The 23171-nt window shown below is 34.4% G+C and overlaps 3 protein-coding genes across 3 annotated transcripts; 2 read left to right on the top strand and 1 right to left on the bottom strand.

Annotated features, from left to right (window-relative positions):
- Window positions 1-589: 589 nt before the first annotated feature.
- On the top strand, window positions 590-9341 carry EMB2734 (ARM repeat superfamily protein). Its single transcript, XM_028060899.2, has 20 exons — window positions 590-1955; window positions 2109-2312; window positions 2633-2737; window positions 2824-2889; window positions 2976-3140; window positions 3384-3458; window positions 3543-3697; window positions 4018-4153; window positions 4248-4317; window positions 4440-4567; window positions 4849-4905; window positions 6054-6239; window positions 6366-6458; window positions 7179-7264; window positions 7360-7426; window positions 7526-7592; window positions 7671-7807; window positions 7953-8044; window positions 8127-8193; window positions 8690-9341. Exons 1-20 carry the CDS (start codon window positions 732-734, stop codon window positions 8852-8854), a joined length of 3345 nt encoding a protein of 1114 aa, XP_027916700.1. The 5' UTR covers window positions 590-731; the 3' UTR covers window positions 8855-9341.
- Window positions 9342-15449: 6108 nt separating this feature from the next.
- On the top strand, window positions 15450-16421 carry LOC114179849 (ethylene-responsive transcription factor ERN3). The gene has a single exon (XM_028066328.2). It carries the CDS (start codon window positions 15465-15467, stop codon window positions 16179-16181), a length of 717 nt encoding a protein of 238 aa, XP_027922129.2. The 5' UTR covers window positions 15450-15464; the 3' UTR covers window positions 16182-16421.
- A 3993-nt stretch (window positions 16422-20414) lies between these two features.
- LOC114175274 (tubulin alpha-5 chain) lies at window positions 20415-22801 on the bottom strand. Its single transcript, XM_028060055.2, has 4 exons — window positions 22546-22801; window positions 22240-22454; window positions 21458-22166; window positions 20415-20973 (listed from the first exon to the last, which is right to left on the bottom strand). The coding sequence occupies exons 1-4, from the start codon at window positions 22656-22658 to the stop codon at window positions 20661-20663; spliced, it is 1350 nt and encodes a 449-aa protein (XP_027915856.1). The 5' UTR covers window positions 22659-22801; the 3' UTR covers window positions 20415-20660.
- Window positions 22802-23171: the final 370 nt, after the last annotated feature.

Raw genomic sequence — 23171 nt, 5'->3', positions numbered from 1 at the left:
AGTAATTGATATACATAAAATATATTGATATATTGACATAATTTTTTATTTATTATATTTTATAATATTATCATTATATGTAGAAATATTTGTAATTTTTCATAAAAAATAGAAGTAAAATTATAAATTAAAGTTGTTATAAAATATTTTAATTTTTATTGATTATTATAATTATCCAGTCAAAATAATTTCAATCTTTATAAGTAGTTTTTCAAAAGAATGGAAACTAAAAAATGATAAGAATAGAAGAGGTAAAAAATTGTCAACACCTAAAACCGTTTACAAAATCATTAAAATTAAAAAAAAAAGTAACCCTTAAAACTATTACATTAACTAACTTAAAGGACCAATCATGGAGACATTTTAAACATAGATACATGTAATAAATTAAATTTAAGCAATGGTGGAAAAAAAAGAAGAGCAGAAAAGCACAGGCTAATGATGATTCATGACCTTGAAAACAAAACACAGCTAATAAAATTCATGTGGTTGCCCTAATTAGCCCCACTCCTGTGCACGGTAACCTAACCCTTTTCGCACTTATATTATCACCCATAAGCCAAGTAACAACACAAAACAGCAAACTCACCAGTATATATATAAACGACACACAAACTCACACACCCCGAGGGAGAAGAGAGTGGCGACGCGAGTCTCTCATCATCAATCAAAAACCCTAACAGCGCGTGTTCGTCGCCGCTCATCATCTTCAATTTTTTCTCTTCGCCGCCATGGATCCCGGGGTGCAGCAATCGCAGGTGGCCGCCATCCTCGGTGCCGATCCAACGGCTTTCGAGACGCTGATCTCGCACCTGATGTCATCCTCCAACGAACAGCGTTCCCACGCAGAGGCGCTCTTCAACCTCTGCAAACAAACCGATCCCGATAACCTCTCCTTGAAGCTCGCGCACCTCCTCCACTCATCGCCGCACCACGAGGGGCGTGCCATGTCCGCAATCCTCCTCCGGAAGCAGCTCACTCGCGACGACTCCTACCTCTGGCCGCGCCTCTCTCCACAGACGCAGTCCTCCCTTAAATCGCTCCTCCTCTCCTCGATTCAAACTGAGAACTCCAAATCAATCTCCAAGAAACTTTGCGATACCATCTCCGAACTCGCCTCTGGAATTCTACCGGATAACGATTGGCCGGAGCTTCTCCCTTTCATGTTCCAGTGCGTGTCTTCCGATTCCCCTAAGCTTCAGGAATCTGCGTTCTTAATCTTCGCTCAGCTGTCGCAGTACATCGGGGATTCCCTCACTCCTCACATCAAGCACCTCCACGATATCTTCCTACAGTGCCTCACCAATCCCTCCGTTAATCCTGATGTTCGAATTGCTGCGCTTAACGCCGTTATCAATTTCATTCAGTGCCTCTCCGGTTCCGCTGATCGTGACCGGTTCCAGGACCTGCTGCCTGCGATGATGCGCACTTTGACAGAGGCACTTAATTCTGGCCAGGAGGCCACCGCTCAAGAGGCGCTCGAGCTTCTCATCGAGCTCGCCGGCACTGAGCCAAGGTTTTTGCGGCGGCAGCTTGTGGATGTCGTTGGCGCCATGTTGCAGATTGCCGAGGCTGAGTCCTTAGAGGAGGGAACTCGGCATTTGGCGATTGAGTTTGTGATTACACTCGCAGAGGCAAGGGAGCGTGCCCCTGGTATGATGAGGAAGTTGCCGCAGTTTATTAGTAGGTTGTTTGCAATACTCATGAAGATGCTTCTTGATATCGAGGATGATCCTGCGTGGCACAGTGCCGAGACAGAGGATGAGGATGCTGGTGAAACCAGTAATTACAGTGTAGGGCAAGAGTGCTTGGATAGGCTCTCTATATCTTTGGGTGGAAACACCATTGTTCCGGTTGCATCTGAACAGTTGCCTGCTTACTTGGCTGCTCCGGAATGGCAAAAACGCCATGCTGCACTTATAGCACTTGCTCAGATAGCTGAAGGCTGCTCGAAGGTATTGATTGGAGATGTCTGCTCTGTTGCAATAATTACGTTTGTGTTAGTTGTAGTTGATTATGATGAACAATTTATTATTGTGCAAGAATATTTGTGTTCGGGTGAGTGTGTGTCACTTGTGATTTTAATTTTCTCCTTTTATTTGATACAGGTGATGATAAAAAATTTGGAGCAAGTGGTGGCCATGGTGTTAAACTCCTTTCCTGACCAACACCCCCGTGTAAGGTGGGCAGCCATTAATGCAATTGGACAACTATCTACTGATTTGGGTCCGGATTTGCAAGTTAAATATCATCAAGGAGTGTTGCCAGCGTTAGCTGGTGCAATGGATGATTTTCAGAATCCTCGTGTACAGGTCAGCTGGCCTTTTATCTACTTTATTTTCTTTATTATTGCTTAATTTTTGCTCAATGTGTTAGAAATGAAAATTTTCTGATTCTTTCAGTGGATATTATTAAGCATTGATTGTTTACAATATATATTGTAAACAATAATTGCAATTTTTTTACTTTATGCGAGTTAAGTTTATACAGATATGATTCATTTTGATATACTGCAATTGTATGCAATGTGTATGATTTGTTTCTCTTATCCTTTAGTCATTGAGTGATTTGTAAGTGAAGTTAATTAAATAGGCTTTCTAGTGTAATTATTCTCAAAATATTGTTTACACAGGCACATGCTGCTTCTGCAGTTCTCAACTTCAGTGAGAACTGCACACCTGATATCTTAACGCCATACTTAGATGGAATAGTCAGCAAACTGCTTGTACTTCTTCAGGTATGTTAATGTTATTATTGCCATTTTACCGAATTATCATATGATTGAATTTTCCCTTAATTTTGGATGTTCTATACATGTTTCAGAATGGTAAGCAGATGGTGCAGGAAGGTGCCTTAACTGCTTTGGCATCAGTTGCTGATTCTTCTCAGGTACTTTGGGAACTTATTTATTCAATTGACATTTATAATTATTTCTCTTCTTTGGATTACTCATTTAATACAATGGTCTTTCTTAGGAGCACTTCCAAAAATATTACGATGCTGTAATGCCTTATCTGAAGGCTATATTGATTAATGCAACCGACAAATCTAACCGGATGCTTCGTGCTAAGTCCATGGAGTGTATCAGTTTGGTTGGAATGGCTGTTGGGAAGGAGAAGTTTAGGGCAGATGCTAAGCAGGTAGGTGTTTCTTGCTACTTTATTTTTATGCTCAGTCAAACTTATTTAAAATTTTTATTTACAAGGATGTATGGTTGGTTTTGTATATTCATATTTTATACTGCTTATCATTATTTGGAAAATAGTTGGTCTAGAATTGGGGGGGGGGATAGGAAGTTAGGTGCCTCCGAAACTTCTTTAAACACTGCCTTCTCTATATGTTCAGCTAGATCTCATGATTTTAATATTCTATATGTGCCAAAGGTTATGGAAGTTCTCATGTCCCTTCAAGTATCTCAACTGGAGACCGATGATCCAACAACAAGTTACATGCTACAGGTATGTTTTTTGTATTATTTATATTGCATATGCATGAAGTGCCTATTGGACTATGTTTGGTCTAATTACTTTAATTTGTTACAGGCATGGGCGAGACTCTGCAAATGTCTAGGACAAGATTTTCTTCCTTACATGGAGTTTGTTATGCCTCCATTACTTAAATCTGCTTCACTTAAGCCCGATGTAACCATTACATCAGCTGATTCAGACAATGATATCGAGGATTCCGACGATGAAAGGTCTCAATTTTAGTCCTTCTTTTCATAAAATTTTAAAATTATGAGTTCATGTACGCGTCTACTGCACTTCTTGTCATTTTGGTTATGTTCACCTATAGTTTAAGCCTTAAACGTGAAGGCACATTTATTGTTTTACTCTTGTCTTTTTTATTATGATGACCGTCACCACCATGATCACAGAAAACTAATGTCTACAAAATCCTAATGCACATTCTCATTTTCTAATAACAATTTATTGTACTGGAGAATCAGAACTGCGCATCAATACATTTTTTGTATAGGCTGAATGATTCAAACCAACTTTTGTTTATCCACTGTAGTATGGAAACTATTACTCTTGGGGACAAGAGAATTGGGATCAAGACTAGTGTTTTAGAGGAGAAAGCTACAGCGTGTAACATGCTTTGTTGCTATGCTGATGAGCTCAAGGAAGGATTCTTTCCATGGATTGATCAGGTTAGAATGTTACTTTGAATCCCTTTAGGCATTGAGATTTCTTACTGTGTCTGTTTACATATTTTCCCATGTTAACAATTTTAATGATATGTAGGTCGCTGGAATTTTAGTTCCACTCCTTAAATTTTATTTCCATGAGGAGGTCAGAAAGGCAGCTGTTTCAGGTATAAAAAATTATTGTTCCTGTGCATGTTTTTTTCACTTTTAATTTTTCCTTACACAGTAAAAGGGAATTATAATCATTAGCATAACTGTTTAATTGTTATAATTTCCATCAACACTACAGCAATGCCGGAGCTATTGCGATCTGCAAAGTTAGCTATAGAGAAGGGGCAATCTCTAGGTCGAGATTTATCCTATTTGAAATTTTTGTCTGATAGTGTAATCCCTTCTCTGGTGGAAGCTTTACACAAGGTAAATTGTTATCCAAGTTCTATTTATTCTTGTTATGTTTTTTTGGAATTTATGTGTGCTTTTTAGAAGTGAATATTTTTTGTTTTGATTTAAAATTGTCTTCAAAAGCTGTTCATTGTTTTAAATATTCAAGTAAACGTTTGTGAGTAGTTTAAGAGACCCAGTTGTGGCTTGAGTTTGAGGATCAAGGTTTGTGTAGATTATATTTGTGGTGAGCGTTGCCTGACTTATCTATCCCTTGCGTTTCCTTGCTAAGCTTTTACCATCTCTTTGTTTTGCAGGAACCTGACACAGAGATTTGTGCAAGCATGTTGGATTCATTAAATGAATGCTTACAGGTTTGGATCATGCGATGACATGGTTATATATATATATAGTTCCCTTGCCTCTTTTTGAATGAAATTCTATGTATTGTACAAAGCCATGACTATTGAATATACCTTAGGATAGTTGTGTTATCTTATAATTAAAATTTGATGTTTATCATTATTATTATTATTATTTAAAAATAGAAGTCGATGAAGAGCCTCAATGGAACTGCTATAATTTATTATTCTAATCAATGCAATCCCTTCTAGGTTTTGTTGTCAATTGGCAAATAAAAACTAAATTTTTTAGTTTGGTTAAGTCCTTTTTGATGTTTGGTTTGTAAGGGGATTTAGATTGGTGCTTAGTTGACTTGGTTGCAATATTTTTATTTTTCACTTCCCAACTGCCTGCCTCATAAATGTCTCATGATAGGTGCACTTCACACTTTACTCCATATAGATGTAGATTCGTGATATTTGTTTTATAAAGTGGAATATGCCATGTGCAATTAGGCTTCTCTGTGAATTTTGCTTGTGTTTATTTTTTCTCAGCCTCTTCTAGTATCCCATTATAACTATTTGACTAGGTTTTTTTATCAGGTAATTTAATTCCTATTATGTTGATTGAATCTGTTGGAGATTCCAAATTGACTATAGATAAAGCCAAATTATAATACGAGTAGGGTGCAAACTTCACTTCTTTTTTGTGAGATTGAGTTAGGTTTAAAGTTCATTTTCTAATGGAATCTTTTTCAACCACTGCATTTTCGGCTTTTCTTCAATCTCACCATGAGGCCCTATTAAGGAGAGCTGATCTAGGTTAGCATTCTGACTAGGTAGAGTGAGACTCATATTTTGTTGGTGAAACTATTAAGCAATATTGAGCTCGGTGGTTTTTCTATAAATATGATTCCCAGTATTAGAATATTTTGGTGTCATTAAATTGAAGTAAACCATGCCTTGTGAGAGAAGGCTAAATTGTTGTTTATTTGCTTCCATTTCATGTGCATTGCATGCTTTTGTTAAGTGTGCATGAGTATTACGAGTTATTGTGTCAGATGCTTGGGTAATGATTGATCCATTTCTTGTGTCTTTTTTGTTTATTTTTCCCTTCCTTGCCTATAGTGCATTATAAGTCTGCTTTGGGTGTGTTCCAATGTTTCTGTTTCCTCTTTTAGATCTCTGGGATGCTTTTGGACGAAAGCCAGGTCAAATCTGTTGTTGACGAGATTAAGCAGGTGATCACAGCTAGTTCAAGCAGAAAACGGGAGAGAGCTGAGAGGACCCAAGCTGAAGATTTTGATGCCGAAGAGGGGGAACTTATTAAAGAGGAAAATGAACAAGAGGAAGAAGTTTTTGACCAAGTTGGTTTTTTAATCTAATCTAAAATAATTAAAAATATCATAAGTAGTACTAGATTGCTATCTTTGTGTTTTTAAGCTTTTACAGATCAGTTTGTGGTCTTCTAATTTATGTATACATCGTTGCAGGTGGGTGAGATATTGGGAACTTTGATCAAAACCTTCAAAGCCTCCTTCTTACCTTTCTTTGACGAACTGTCATCATATTTGACACCTATGTGGGTATGTTCTTTGAGGAAGCTAGTAATTCTATTATATAGATTTTCTATTTCCATTCATTCATTCAGCTGGCCTTCTGGCCTTATCTTCTGTATTTTATTTTGGTGTAAATTATGGAATTGATTTCGAAGATGTACATGCTGCTAATTTTTTAACTTAGCCATTTTAACAGCTTGGCATTTTGTTTGTCAATATGATACTGTACTTGATTATCTTGTAAAGAAATCTTTAGTTTATAAAGAAAACAGCGAGGTGATTACCCTAGTTTTGTTTGCAATTGAATCACCAATTTTTCTGAGATTGTGAATTGAGTGGTGATTGGGTGCAACTCCAGGTATAGATCTAGAGATAAACTTGCGGAGCACACACCTGCACATGTTCTTGTGTTTAACCTAATTCAATCCTATACGTTTATAATCTCTGAGCTCTCTTTTGTCTTTGTTTTCTTTATGTACACTTACCCTCTTAAAGTTCATGTTTATTTTCGTTCTCCAGTGCAGCTAGCTTGCATGAACAATACTCTTTTTTTTTCTTTCATGAAATGAGTCTACCATGATTAAGCTCTAAGGTTTAGTCACATTCTGTTATTTGAATGGTCTATTCTATCATCTCAAGTAGATTTCTTACAGGCTTTGTGTCTTCTGATTAATTTCAAGCCTCATTTTCAAGAATAAAACATGGATGTCATGGTTTTTTATTTTTTGTTTAATATGTTGGAAACAGGGAAGGGACAAGACTCCTGAAGAGAGAAGGATTGCAATTTGTATTTTTGATGATGTTGCAGAGCAGTGTCGTGAAGCTGCTATCAAGTAAAATCCCTTTGTTGTGCTATGTTTCCTTTTTAGCTTGCACTGATAATTATGAAGACATGTGTTATTAACCTTTTTATATGCCAATTGAGCAGGTATTATGATACATATCTCCCTTTCCTGTTGGAAGCTTGTAATGATGAAACTCCTGATGTCAGACAGGTCAGGATTAGGCTCTCTCTGTTGCTTAGCATTTTAAAACCATTTTTATTGTTCAAGTTGTTTGATTGTTGGTATTGGTATTTTCTGGCATTTTTGCAGGCTGCCGTCTATGGCCTTGGTGTTTGTGCAGAGTTTGGTGGATCTGTGTTCAAACCACTGGTTGGAGGTACTGCTTGATACATTAATAAACTTGTAAAATGCTATATTTCATTTCATTGAGTAACGAGTAAGTGTTTTACTGCAGAGGCTCTTTCGAGGTTAAATGCTGTGATCCAGCATCCCAATGCTCTTCATGCAGATAATGTAATGGCATATGACAATGCTGTTTCTGCTCTGGGAAAAATTTGCCAATTTCATCGGGACAGTATTGATTCTGCCCAGGTCATTAATTGTTCTTGTGGTTTATAGCCCGCTTTTAGGGGTTTGGTTCTTGATATCATTATTACAACCAATTCTGATCCTGATTTTATTTTATTTTATTTTGTTGAAATTATAGTTTTGCTAATCTCTTCTGTTATGTTTGCAGGTAGTCCCCGCATGGCTAAACTGTTTGCCAATAAAAGGTGATTTGATTGAGGCCAAAGTTGTTCACGATCAACTTTGTTTAATGGCTGAGAGGTTGGGACATAACTCCTCTTTTCAATATTCTGATTTGCCCATGCTTATTTTTCTGTGTTCTAATTATCGCTTTTATTTGCAGGTCGGACAGGGAGCTGCTGGGCCCAAACAATCAATACCTTCCAAAAATAGTTGCAGTGTTCGCTGAGGTTAATTTTTTCTTGCCACTCCAATTTGCATCTGCTTTTCCTGAACTTTTGAGGGTTTTTATCTTTTTTGTTTTTTGTTTTTATTGATAGGAATAGCATACAATCAGAAACAGGATTAGACCTTTTGTTTTTTATGACAGGACTTGTTATATAAATCAAGTCATAAGGAGAATGTGATTACTTCTCTAGCTTGTCAACTAAGAACGTGCCATATTTTACTAGACAAATTATTTTCGTTGATGTCATGCAATCATTTCAGTAGTGTGCTTTCATTTAACGAGCCATTACCCTTTTCATATTCAATGCTATGTATGCATAGTTGACATTTTCGCCTCATGCATTAATCCCACGAATACTGTAGAGTTTATGAAATTATCACTCTTCCGTTGCAGTAATCAAGAGACACATGCAGCGACTGTTTTTTTTGATAATGTGTATGCTTTATATTATATTTATTTGATATTGCTTCTGTATTTAATGGAAACCTTTGCGACAGGTTTTATGTGCTGGTAAAGACCTTGCGACAGAACAAACAGCTGGCCGTATGGTTAATTTACTGAGACAGCTCCAGCAAACTTTACCACCCTCTACTTTTGCTTCTACATGGTCATCTTTGCAGCCACAGCAACAGATTGCATTGCAATCCATCCTTTCTTCATAGTTTTCACTGCGTTTACAGTCCATCATTTATTCATAGCATCCTGGCTTGGCATTTGGTGTATTGCTCTTCTTGGGAACAAGCTTTTTCCAGTTTGGTGGTCTCTATTTGTTACTCATTCTTTTTGCCATAAGATGGTTTCCATCATTCATTCATGCATGGTGTTGTTTTATAGCAACATGGCTTCAGTTTTGAGAATGCAGAGTCAATTGTGATTGGAAAGGGAACTTCCTGTAGAATGTGTATATTATGAGTGTTAATAGTCCGATTGAGTCCAAAAGAGCATGTTAGGCAATTGTGGTGTGGGAGCTTCTCGTTCTATTCCTCTTACTGTTTTTTTCTTACCATGTCGCGTGAGAATATAGGGTTGTCTTTGGGGCAATTCTTGCAGTTTTGGCCTATATTATTGTATTGGTTTTATTTCAACATCAGACAGTATTAAGTGTACCATATGAAATTATAATGCTATTTATTCATTAAGGTTGCAAAATTGTTTTTCAAATCCATCGTTTGTTGAAGCGGAGGCTGAAGAACTTATTATTGCATGGTAGCCGCTTTTATGAAATTATTGTGTTTAGTGGGAAAGTGTGGACAGGTCCTTTTCACTCGAAAAGCATGCTTTTCAAATTTGTACTGACCGCGTTTTATATGTTTGTCTGCTTATTAAATTTGAACCGATCGAATGAGTGAACATTAACCCTTAAAATTAGATTTTATTTACTTGTGAAACTGTGATAAAAAGATCGATGCTAAACTCGGCGCGAAATGGTACTGTAGTTATTTTTGACGTAGTTTATATATTTAAAGAAAAATATAAATAGGTGGAAGTTATGGTATTAATGTTCATTAATTTATCTAAGAAACATATATGTTTGCTTATATTAATTTAAAAATTTTTCTAATATACATTTTTTAAACTTTTTACTATATTAATGTTATTTTCTTTTTTATTTTTTTAATTTAAATTTATATTGTTAATAGATATAATTATATTTCATTTAAATTTAATTTGGATGATGCTTTTGTTTTGAACTTTTATACATATTTTGGATTTTAAGAATTTAAGAATTTATAAAATATTGTTTTTTAATTTTTAAGTTAAAAAGCTATATTATATATTTTTAATATTCTTATAAATTATATTATTATTTTATTAATACTAATTTGATTATTGAGTTATTAAATTTTATTCTAATGTCTTTATAGGTACAAATAAAAAAAAAGCAGTAAAAGCATCAAACCCGTGATGATGCCACTGATATATGCAATCATTGAGGGGAAAAGTGCATGCCTCGATATTCGTAAGACATAAGAATCTCTATTGCAGGTGGCCGTTTCAAAAAAGTGAGTTGAATCGCTCGCAAGTTTTAGGTTGGCGAATTATAGAAAACATCATTCCTACAATTTCTGAAGTACCAATAAGATTCTTTAAGGCCTAAGATACATCTTTTGATTGGGATTGTTATATGTATATGAAACAGTGTAAAATTGATAAGATGTTCTAGACTTTTAAAAAATTACCTTTTTACTCATTTATGAAAAAAAAAAAATAGTGTAGGTACGGCTGTGTATATTATAATTTCATACTTCCCTTAATAGAATGAACTTTTACCAGAAGTTGATTTTGTTGGCAACGATGTCTTATTGAAAATGATGTTTTACTTTCTTAGTTCATAACTTAAATACGAAAATAAAAAATAATTGAAGTAATAATAAGTAAATAAAGAAAATCTTCTCTGCCATGCATATTCTGTTTCCTGTTCCATCCTCCGCACAAACTAAGAACAATCATCTTACATAGTCTCGCTGTTACTTCACACCATCAACACCAAAGATTCATCACATAAAGCAGCAACAGCAGCACAGACCTGAGCGTGCATCCAAAATCATTTTTTCAAATTAAAGTGAAGGGTGTTTTGGTATTTTCCAATGCTGAACAGTTCAAATTTGATACTCAATTCGCATAATGTTTCATGGTTATCTCTCGCATACTGTCGTCCGAAAATCGTTTCAAAACCATTGATTCAAACATCTCAGTCACTCGTACCTTCATACACATGCGTGAACAGTGCGATCTAAGGTAACAAACACAGACTTTGTCCTATAAGAGAGATCTTACGTAATTATCTACGCATTTCATCTCTTGGTAATTATTTACAATTTTAATGTGTAAATAATTATTTACATGTGTAGATTGAAAGTGTGTATTCCACGTGTGAATGCATCATATTATAGGCATATATGAATCGTCAAATTACTTAATTGATAATATCATTGCAAAATTATGATTTAGTAATATCGTTGATTGATAGATTATATTTTATTTAGTTTATTTTTTATATATATGTATATCAATTGTCAAAATTAACGAAATTTATGACTTTCACAATAGTATTTATTATGAAAACAATGTATGTACATATCGGAGGATATTAAGAGAATATTATATTTATTTAATATTATTCTCAAGTTCGAACAGAGGGAAAGTATATTTTGGGTTTTTTTATAATTAGGGGTCCATTATATTTCAAATTTGTAAAAAAGGGTTTCTTCATTTTTTGTTTCGAAACAGGGTCAAGTTATCTTGGAGGAGGACGACATTAAAGGTGAAGTCGTCCTTCCCCAATCCGGTTTCATTTTTTTTGTTTTTTTTGAAAAAGAAAGGAAGCAAGGTCATATAATCCGAAGACTCCAAGGTTGAAGTGTTTTGTGACCTATCGAAGGCCAAGTACGAGACCGGTCCCGAACCTGTTGAAGGGTTTTACGTGGCGATTTTGGTCGATGCAGAGATAGGGCTTGTTCTGGGAGAAGAAGATGTGGTGAAGAAGTTCAAAACGAGAACCCTTTTGGCCAAGGTTTCGCTTCTGTCCCAGTGTGAACATTGCTCCGGCAACGCCGTTTACGCCACCAAGGCTCAGTTCTGTGACACCGGAACTTGGCACGACATTTTGATCCAGTGCAGTGGGGAGAATGAGGGGTTAAAAGGCTTTTTTGTATTTTTGAAAAGTGCTACATGAAAAAAAAAAAAAAAAACTAAAAGTGAAATTTGCCTCCATCTTGACGACTTCAATTGCAGAAATCGGCCTCCACCATAATGACTTCAATCTTATATGTGTAGAAACTGGTCTCCATCCTGACGACGTCGCTTTTTCAAAAAGTAAAAACGAAACCGGCTCGGGAGAGGATGACTTCACCTTTAATGTCATCCTCCCCCATGACGACTTAACCCAATTTAAAAAATAAAAAATTCAACAGACCTTATTCTACAAATTAATGGTCAAAACTACCCAGAAATAAAAAAAAAACCTATATTTTCTTTTAGCTTTTGTTTGTTTTTAGGGATAAATTTGAGGAAGTGAAAAATGATGAATTTGAAGGAAAAAATATAAGAATGTTTTACATGAGAATGAGTGATTAGTTAAAATAGTAATTGAATAAGTGATCAATTAAAATAATAATTGAGTGAGTGGTTTACAATGTTCACTACAAACCGGTGCACAACCAGCTTGCATGGGTGCCAAGGGTGCAATGTGTGGTGCATGTTAATATCCAATTGTTAGGGACAAGAATTTCGTCTTATATTGAAAGATCTAGTCCGAAGTTCACAATGTCTTGTATTCTCCTATTAGTCTTACTAGCCTTTGTTGTGTGATACACCGAAAATTCTTATCAACAGTATGCACTCAAACAGTGCCAAAATCAATGTTTAACAAAAGAGAATTGATTCTTGTGGCAAGCATAATCGATTTTCTACAATCTATAAGCTCTAGATTCAATTCTCAACGTACAAAATCAAGAGAAGCTAGGTTTTGACGGTTATATATTTGTAAAGAAGATAATGTGATACCTTTAAGGAATAAAGAATTTCATGCTCATATATAATCAAACTAATAGTTCGAAGGTCATATGATACTCTAATTTAAGCTTAGTTGGCTACGATGATACCAAGAAATATGCATCTGGTTATGTTTTTATGCTACCATGTGAAGTTGTATCTTACATCAGTTGAAAACATACCTTGAGTGCTACTTTCATTATAGAGGTTGATCTTGTACATTGTTTTGAGGCTATGTCACACATTGTATGATTAAAGAATGTTATACTTGGACTCAGAGTTGTGGAAAAAAGTTGCTATTGAAGTTGCATTGTAATAATTTTGTTGCGATATTTATGACTACTATAACAAGTATAAAAGTCAAAATAAACACATAGATATTAAATATTTAGTCATAAATGAACATGTTAAGGAAAAGAAGGTGCATTAGCATTAAAATGATAATTGTATCCTAAAGACATGCCACCAAAGAATTTTAAAAATTATACAACAAGAATGAGACTTGGTTTCATGATGTCACATTAATTTTAATTACCTTTGTTTTCAAAACTCGTATTCAGATCAATGTTTTCTCATTTATTTATTTTGTTCACATATTTGTTTATTTTTGAAAAATTCATTAGATCCATTTAGAGCTGTCAAAATAGGACACCCGGTTTGGCTCAACCCAACCCACCATGGGTTGGCTCACTAGCCCACTTAATTAAAATAAAATATAATTTTTTTTCTTAAGTCATAAATTATAATTCAGATTAAATTTAAAAAAATTTCAATACAATCTAAGTACAATCCAAAATGATGTTAAACTCTAATACAAACCAAAATTTAAAAAAAAAATTACTATCTAAGATCAAAGCATTTTTGTCACTTATCCAACTATAATATTAGAGTCTTGAATGGATAAATCCACAACATTTTCATCTCTTGAAGCATCTTCTTTTTCTCCATCTATTTGGAGTTGAAGCTAGGTTTTCATTTGCCAACCCATTAATGTATTTGGTTAAAAAAAACCATACGGGTTGGTGGGCCAACCCGGCTCACCATGGGTTCAATCCGGATGAGCTGGGTTCTTGATGGGTCAGGTCAAAAATTTGACCTGTAGATTTGTAAAAGAATTTTAACCCAACCCAACCCAAACCCGTGGTGAGTCGAATTGACCTACGAATTCTGAGTCACTTTAACAACTCTAGATCCATTAAAGTTAAAGAGACCATTGTAATTCATGTGAGATAATACTTCTTATTAGAGGATCTATCAACGTTATTAATATAATTGGTTTTATTTTTATTAATAATTACATAAATGGATAAAGTAGGATAATCTTAGCACATCTTGTTGAATTAAAATATTTATTTTATTTTTGGCAATGTGTGCTAAAGGTTATATACATTTCAAAAAAATTCTTGGCATGATTGTGATGACTGTGGCCATTTTTTAATATTGATTAAATCCATTATCAAATATTATAAAATGTAAGTCTAAAACATGAAAAGATAACTAAAACAATGAAATAAAAAGAAAAAAAAATTGTAAAAAAATTTAAAGAAAAAATATAAAATATGGCAAAAAAAAATGACTTCTAGATTTCATACTAAAATGCTCTCGAAAAAGAGAACATGATTTTGTTTTTCCTCAAATAGAAATTGTGGATCTTGGGAATGCTTTTTGCAAGTTACTAAGCAATGAAGATCTCTAAGAATTAAGGAAAATAACATAAACCAAACGGGAGCATTTCATGAAAAAAGTTCATTTTATGAGAGAATAAAGAAACAAATAAAATTAGAATTATGTTTTTATCTTATTTACAGTGTAATGAGAACATCATCCTGATTAAGCATTATTACAAGTTTCAACGCACATTTCCAGAGATAAGTGAACCAACAATGAGAGAATGAACATATGTCGCATTTATGTGATGGACAATTGGTTTGCAAAAGACAACATCATACACACAAAACCCCATTATTCAAAACTGAAACATGGTTTCATGGATTTTCCACTTCAAATGTTGATTAGTGGAACTGTTTTTATCACCAAATATACTGTGTTTGGACAAACGAAACACTTGGGTTAAGGTAAGAAGAATGCATTTTAACAAGTTAGGTGAGAAACGACATACATACACACACACATGCTAGGAGACAAAAACAAAAGTTAAGACATTGTGGTTGGCTCTGAAATAGGTCATATGTCACATTCTACGACCATGAAATGTAAGTGGTGTGATTACAAGGTGGAAAAAACGTACAACTATTATTTTTTTCGTTGTTGATTCCATAAAATAAAGCCACATGCCCCGTGCCTTGTACAGAAATGCATAGGAACAACATTAAAATTTACAACATTTTTATGTAAGTGGTCATCACGATCGAATTAGGCTTTGTCTCAATTCGGTTGACCAATCCAAGCCAGGGTGACGAGAAGTGATGACAACCACTACTACAACTATAAGCCAAATACAATCAACAAACAAAATACGAGCTTTCCACGACTCAAACCAACTCAACCTTTATAAATTTAAATTCTTTTATTGGATTTTTCAGTGTTATACCTTTAAAATATACTGATGAACGCTGATTTTAATGTTTTAAAATATATTAAAAAATTGTAACGTACCAATATAAATGCATTTTCAACGTTTAGTAGAGTATTACACCAAAGAATTAAGAATGTGGACTCAACCTTAACTTATGACATTTTTCAAGCTTCACATGTATGTACCTATATATATATACTTGTTTATGTTATGTCTAACATGATTGCACTTGCATTGATGGTATGGAAGATCAAAAGCAAAGGGTGAAGGAAGAGATGTTGTGTGATAAAGTGAAGATGAAGAACAAGAGGAAGTTTGTTGGAGTGAGACAAAGAGCTTCAGGGAAATGGGCTGCAGAGATCAAAGACACGTCAAAGAAGATTAGGATGTGGCTCGGTACTTATCAAACTGCTGAGGAAGCTGCTCGAGCTTATGATGAAGCTGCATGTCTCCTTAGAGGTTCAAACACTCGCACAAATTTCTTTGCTCAACCCTCTACCACCATTGCTGCAAATTCTCCTATTTCCTTAAAACTCAGAAATCTCCTTCATCAGAACGCCATGTCAAATCAAAGTCAAGTTCAAAACCAGCTATCTAGTGTAACTCCAACAACTCCAAATATCAATAACATCATGGTCATGGAAGAAACCTCTGGTTTTAGTGGTGAAGGTAATAACAATAAGTCTTTGTTTGTGATTCAGAACCAGGTCTCTAATAACACGTATGGAATAGATATGAATATGATCAATTGTGTGACGGGTATCACACCAGATGCATCTCAACTTGATTTCTCTTGGCCTTTTCCCCATCAAAGAATTAACGAATTACCAAAAGATGGTTTCAGTGTAGAAAGGCAATTATCAGACTCGGTATATGCAACTAATGAGTGCCACCATTTGGAGGATACATATGAATATGATGTTAATTATCCTCACTCTCACTTTTTTTGCTTCACTTGATATCTATCTTTCAATATCTTCTCAGCACATTTGATGAGGAAGAGAGTTCTGAAATGGCATGCTTTGTAGTTGCATATAATACTTAGTTTGTGTAATGTTACCTTGTATTTATATAATTTTCTCTGGAGGATGAATCAAGAACACAGAATTTTCAAGTTTCATCTCTGCTTCACCAAGCTGGTTTTACTCTGCTAAGAATGTAACAGTTCTTTTCAGCTACTCAAAATTGTTGACATCCACACAATCCATCTTAGATTCTTTAAGCCTTGTGAATTGGTTAAGATAAGCATGAACTTGCTAACGATCGAAGCCACATATTTTACATCTTTGAACTTGTATTGATAACAAACGATATTGAAGTTTTATAAATAAGTAAGGTTGGACATCAATTTGCATTGAATAGAGACCTTTTATCGAACAGAAGGAACTTGAATTTCATAGCTATTAAAATCATGCCACTTACACCTTTGGACACGAAGTTGATAAAAACTAAATGAAAGCCTCTTAAATTAATAAGGTTGGACTCTGGTTTGATGATGAACAAATAAAAAATGAAACTTGATCCTCATAAACTACTACGTTTGGACATCCACAAGCATGAACTTAGAAAGAGAACTTTATAGTTTCTTGAGACAATTATGATAAACACAATCATGCTTAAATGGATTGCACGTTAGTTATTACTTCATTGCTTAATAATGGTAAGAATTTGAAAGATTTTTCATATATGTTTGAAGAAAATTAAAACAGATTTCAAATTCAACAGTAATACTTCGTGTGGAACAAGATTGAGAAATAAGATGATAATAGAAAATAGAGAATTATCAATATATAAGAAAAAATAGAATAGATTATAGCTGTATTTTATTTAAAAGAATTACGAAAAAGGAAATAGAATCTGTTTTTTTTTACTCGAGAATCTAATTGTTTTAGAAATAAATAAAATAAATATTTTTTAATGAAAATTGTTACCTAGAAATAGGTAAAAATAAGAGTGACAAAATTATGAAGTGTGTGATTTCTTTCTCAATTTCCCTTCCCTTCCTCTTTTTTTTTTTTTTTCTTGAGTCCTTCCTTTATAAATTAAACGCTTCGTAATTGATAAATTGAAATGCAATTCAAACTTCTTCTTTTTATCGCCAATTCAAATTCATTTTTTATACTTAATTTAATACATTTGTAATGATTTAGTCGGACGTAATTAATATAATTTCCTCCTATTGAATTAGAACTTTTTATTTTCTTAAATAATAGTATATATAGATATCTGAACTAGGTAGGGTATATGTATGTGAAAAATATATTATAAATATGAAATTTTTATATTATTTGTTATTTGTGTTAGTATAACTTTTAAATATACTTCTTTTTAAAAAAAAATTAAGAATCACATCACAGTAAATATAATATGATATACAAAACTCAATGTAGAAAAAACATACTTTTTTCTTGTCGGAGATGAATTTAGAGAATAATCATAAATACAAATAAGCTCACTCCAAACTGAAGAGTTGATAACATCTTAATTCCTAAAATCCTCGTAGACGATTTCTTTTTTTTCTTTTTACAAACATATAAAGAAAATCCAAATTAGACTCAACTTTAAGGCGCAACGTCCACAACCTTTACTAATGTGTTGATATGTTAACACTTTTATAAAAAAAGATTTTTACCAATTTCTTACAAAAATTATTAAAATAGACAAAGTCAAAAAATAATGAAAAAGGATTAATGAAAGTAGTTTTCACAAAACATTAAATATAACAAAGAAATTGTATAAGTAAAACACAAAGGATTAAATATAACAAAGAAATTATATAAGTAAAACACAAATTTCCCTACAAAAATGTGAGGAAAATAAATTGTGACAACTTTGATTTGTTAGTTTAACAAATGAAGTAGTGAGAGAAGAAGACTGCTTATAATTTTTTTTTTAGTTTAGGTTTAATAATCCTTTTGGTCGTACTATTTATTAAAATTATTGAATATGATTTGTTTACCCTTTTTATTGCATTTAGACACTAGTAATGTTGGAGAATTTTTCGCAACGAACTAAACAATTTTGACTTTATTGTTTTCTAAAAGAAATTGAAACTTATTTTCTCTCCCCATTCCTTCATTTGTTTAACAATTAAAGTCACACCAGGTGAACACAACTTCTTTAATTCATATTTATAAACATGACTTTCATTGTATGGATTCATTATTCATAAATACATCAATCTATAACATATAATTTTTTTTCAAATCTATTCATTATATTCATTTCTTTATAAAAAATTACATCTAAATAATAAATACCCCTTCAAAAAAGTACATTGTGTTCCGAAAAAAAAAAAAACTGAATATCTTTTATCGAAGACGAAAATCTAAAAAGCTTTTCTGATCTATTTTGAAATAAAAAGTACTGATCCCAGAAAAGATAGTCCCCTTATAAGATAATTAATTTAATTTATAGATAAAGTAATTAAAATAATAATAATCAACTGACAAAATATCTTCTCTATTCTCTATAATAATATTTTCTAATAAAATATCAGTAAAAAGATTAACTCAGACCTAATTCCTAAATCAGATCGAAATGTTTTATCCAATTTTAAGAAATGAAGACCATACACTATGCAATGAGATATTTTTTAGGGTTTTGAAATACTTAAAAGTCCAATATGGCCCATCTATAAATCATTGACAAGTGACCTTTGACATATGCAGATGAGTGATTCTTACAAGGTTACACATCTCACCTTTCAAAACATTTTCTCTATAGTCATCCATGATGCATAAAGCAAGTTCCTTTTTATACAATTTTAATTTAAGATTTACTGTTAATATTATATGCATAATATTAAAAATGGTAGAAAAAACAAATTATAAAATAAATAAATAAATGGTTTGTTGAGAAGTTAAACTCCCTGTCTCTGATAAATGAAATCCAACCACTGATGTTAACAGTGAGTGAGAGAATAACAATTTTGAAATTGAGGGTTGGGTGGGACCCACCACCACTTGCTCACCACCATGAAATAATCACGTTCATTCACATTATTTTCGAACCCATTTATTTTTCTTTCTTTTTCTACAACTTCTTTGCTTCAAATTTGAATTTTAAAAATCATTCATTTCCGCCGTTTAATTTTCATCTTCATAAAGTTATTTACTTTCATTTCTCCAAAGTTTATAACTGCTGTTTTTTTATTAAATAAATAAAACTTCATTCTCATCATTAAAAAATGTCTGTATTTGACCTTCATTCTCCAAAATTTAAAATAACTACTTTCTATGTTTAACCTTCGGTTTATAAAAGTAGTATAAGAATTGAAAATAAATAAGAGTAGCATGTCTGAATATAATACTATACACATTAGACAAACTAAGTTACTAACTAAAAAGGTAAAACTCAATTATTTTACAGAAATTAAAAAGCACAGTTAAACTTAAAAATATTTAAATAAAAAAAATAAAGTACAAATAATGGAAAGAAGGATCCAAATCTGATTTATTTAATATAAATCTCTAAATCTGTTCATAACATTGTATAGTCATATATCTTTTAAGAAAATTCAATAACTTAAAAACCCAATAACTTAATGTAATTCCTCCTATTAGATGAGTGTAAATGCCATTTCCTTGTATCTTACTTTTAACATAGGACAGTAAACATAAAAAAATGATTATATTATCATATACTAGGTCATCATTTCCTAATCGATAAAAAAGACTTTAATATATATATATATATATATATATATATATATATATATATATATATAAAATTTCCACCAAATTTACCATCCCCGGACAGAGTATTATCAATTCTAAACTCAGGTTCATTTTTCAAAGCGTTGTTCCGTATTAGATCAAACCAACCACAACTTCGTACATCCCAATTCTGGCGCTCAAGTTTGTTCGGAACACCCTAGTTCCCAAAATACCACAATCAGAACTTGTGATCTGAAATATCCGAATTCATACTTCCTAGATTTTGGAAATGTCCTTTTTCCATATGCCATGGTCTCAGTAGTTTTATTATTTTATTCACAATTCTCGAGAGGTTTTGGCACTGGCACCAAACTTAACCCAACCAGACTCTGACTATTAAAACTTTCGAACAACCGCGCAGGAACCTGCAATTTAGTCACATGATTTCCAGAAGGAAGCCGGTTGCGAAACATATTTGACGGATATGTTCAGCCTGATTTAGATTATGTTACCAATACTGAAATCAGATAAAAATAGCGAGCAGAAACATAAGAAATCAAATTTTGACATGGCAGATCTGAATACATGATTGATGTCTCAAACAACAGAATCCTAAATCACCAAATAGAAGCGCAATGACGATCGACCACTTCACAGTTTGAATGAACTATATCACACAGGAATAAAAACAAAAAAGAACGAACAGTACGGGTGCAGGGCAATGTAACGAAGCATATACCCTTTTACTCGAAACAATTACAGTCGTAACACCTTAAATTATCAATAATCCTCCGGTTCCTCGTCATCATCCGCTCCTTCAGCCCCAACCTCCTCATAGTCCTTCTCAAGAGCAGCCAGATCCTCACGAGCCTCAGAGAACTCACCTTCCTCCATACCCTCACCAACATACCAGTGCACAAAGGCCCTCTTCGCGTACATCAGATCAAACTTGTGATCAATGCGAGAGAACACCTCAGCAACCGCAGTGTTGTTGCTGATCATGCATACAGCGCGCTGCACCTTAGCAAGGTCACCACCAGGAACAACAGAAGGAGGTTGGTAGTTGATACCACACTTGAATCCAGTAGGACACCTATCACAACAACAACAACAGCAAACATCAATTTCATATACCAACTTACTGTGTATTTAGATGGACATGATTGTGAAGTAAAATGATACATGTTTCAGTACTTTAATTCTAAATGCAAGTAACTGATTAAAAAACAACCAAATCCCGTGTCATAAAACTACTGATCCAAAGTAAAAAACCATAAAAAGTTGCTTCAATTTATATTCAATTTTGCATCCAGAATCACTACAAAACTGTAAAACAAAATCAAATAAAACATGGGAACATTTATCCACAATTATGCTAACAAATATCTTAACATGATTTCAGATCACTCAATGCGAAAGCAGACATAAACTTACGGTGTCTGGTTTCACACCAAAATGCGGTTTTTCTCAGATCAAGAACAAAAACTTGATTTACAAAATCTCAGACAGTTTTTCAAAAACGCATCCAGTGAACATTGGTGAGTAAATAAATATAACCAGATTGAAAGAAATTATACCAATCGACAAACTGCACAGTCCTCTTAGTCTTAATGGTGGCAACAGCAGCGTTGACATCCTTGGGAACAACATCACCACGGTACATCAAGCAGCAAGCCATGTACTTCCCGTGTCTGGGATCACACTTGGCCATCATGCTGGCAGGCTCAAACACGGCATTGGTGATCTCGGGCACAGACAATTGCTCATGGTAGGCCTTGGCAGCAGAGATAACCGGGGCATAAGACGAGAGCATGAAATGGATGCGAGGGTAAGGCACAAGATTGGTCTGGAACTCAGTGATGTCGACATTGATGGCACCATCGAACCTGAGGGAGGTGGTCAAGGAAGAAATGATCTGAGAGATGAGACGGTTCAAGTTGGTGTAGGTAGGTCTCTCGATGTCGAGGGATCTCCTGCAGATGTCATAGATGGCTTCATTGTCCAACAGGACAGCAACGTCGGTGTGCTCCAGGAGAGAGTGGGTGGAGAGGACGCTGTTGTAGGGTTCAACAACGGCGGTTGAAACCTGAGGGGAAGGGTAAATGGTGAACCCTAGTTTAGACTTTTTGCCGTAATCCACGGAGAGACGCTCCAACAGGAGGGATCCAAGACCGGAACCGGTTCCTCCGCCGACGGCATTGAAGACGAGGAATCCCTGGAGACCGGTACAGTTGTCGGCGAGCTTGCGGACACGGTCGAGGCACAGATCTACGATCTCTTTGCCAACTGGAAGGGGGGAAATCGAAAATTAGGTTGGATTAAGTGAGTGAGAGTGTGAGAGAGAGTGAGAGATGGATACCGGTGTAGTGGCCTCTGGCGAAGTTGTTGGCGGCGTCTTCCTTGCCGGAGATGAGTTGTTCAGGGTGGAAGAGTTGGCGGTATGGTCCGCATCGGACTTCGTCGATGACAGTGGGTTCAAGATCGACAAAGACAGCGCGCGGGACATGCTTGCCGGATCCGGTTTCGCTGAAGAAGGTGTTGAAGGCGTCGTGTGCGACTCCGAAGGAGGAGTCACTGCGATGGCATAAACCGGAAAATTGTTAGAATGCGCGAAATGAAGAGAAGAAGAGAGAGAGAGAGAGAGAGAGAGAGAGAAGAGAAAAACCTTGGCATCATGCCATCGGGCTGAATGCCATGTTCGAGACAGTATAGTTCCCAGCAGGAGTTTCCGACCTGGATCCCGGCCTGACCGATGTGAATGCTGATGATTTCTCTCATTTTGAGATTCGGAGCGGAAGAAAGGGGAGAAAGAAGAAAACGAGGGTTAGGGATTTGAGATTTGAGGAAAGCTTGTGTGTGTCTGTGTTTACAAATATGACCCTTAAAAATGGGATTTGATAAACGTTTAGAATCCGGGCCTCTTCACACTCCGTTTGGCGCCAGCCTATCCGACCCCACTAACCTCGCATCCCATCCTTTCCGCATCTCATACATCACTGTACATGCTCTGTCCCAACAAAATTTTTTCCCTCTTTTTTTCTAAATTTCACTTTTGCTATTAAATTTTAATTTTGCCTAATTATTAAACTTTTTTCGTTTCAATTTACCCTTTTTACTACACACTAAGTTGACTCCAGGTAACATGGAAACATTTCATCAAAATTTGTATACATCCCGGTCCGATCTAACTCGATTTATTATGGGTTTGATTATTTAGTGAATTAATTTAATCTGGTTCACTTACTAGTAAGTTAAAAAACTTTCAATCTGACTACTATGGGTGATAGGTTA

This window comes from Vigna unguiculata, chromosome 3 (assembly GCF_037176805.1).
Source record: "Vigna unguiculata cultivar grain cowpea cultivar isolate G323 ecotype 2 chromosome 3, ASM3717680v1, whole genome shotgun sequence".
In the NCBI taxonomy this organism is placed as follows: domain Eukaryota; kingdom Viridiplantae; phylum Streptophyta; class Magnoliopsida; order Fabales; family Fabaceae; genus Vigna; species Vigna unguiculata.
This window is presented reverse-complemented; position numbering and strand designations above follow the sequence as displayed.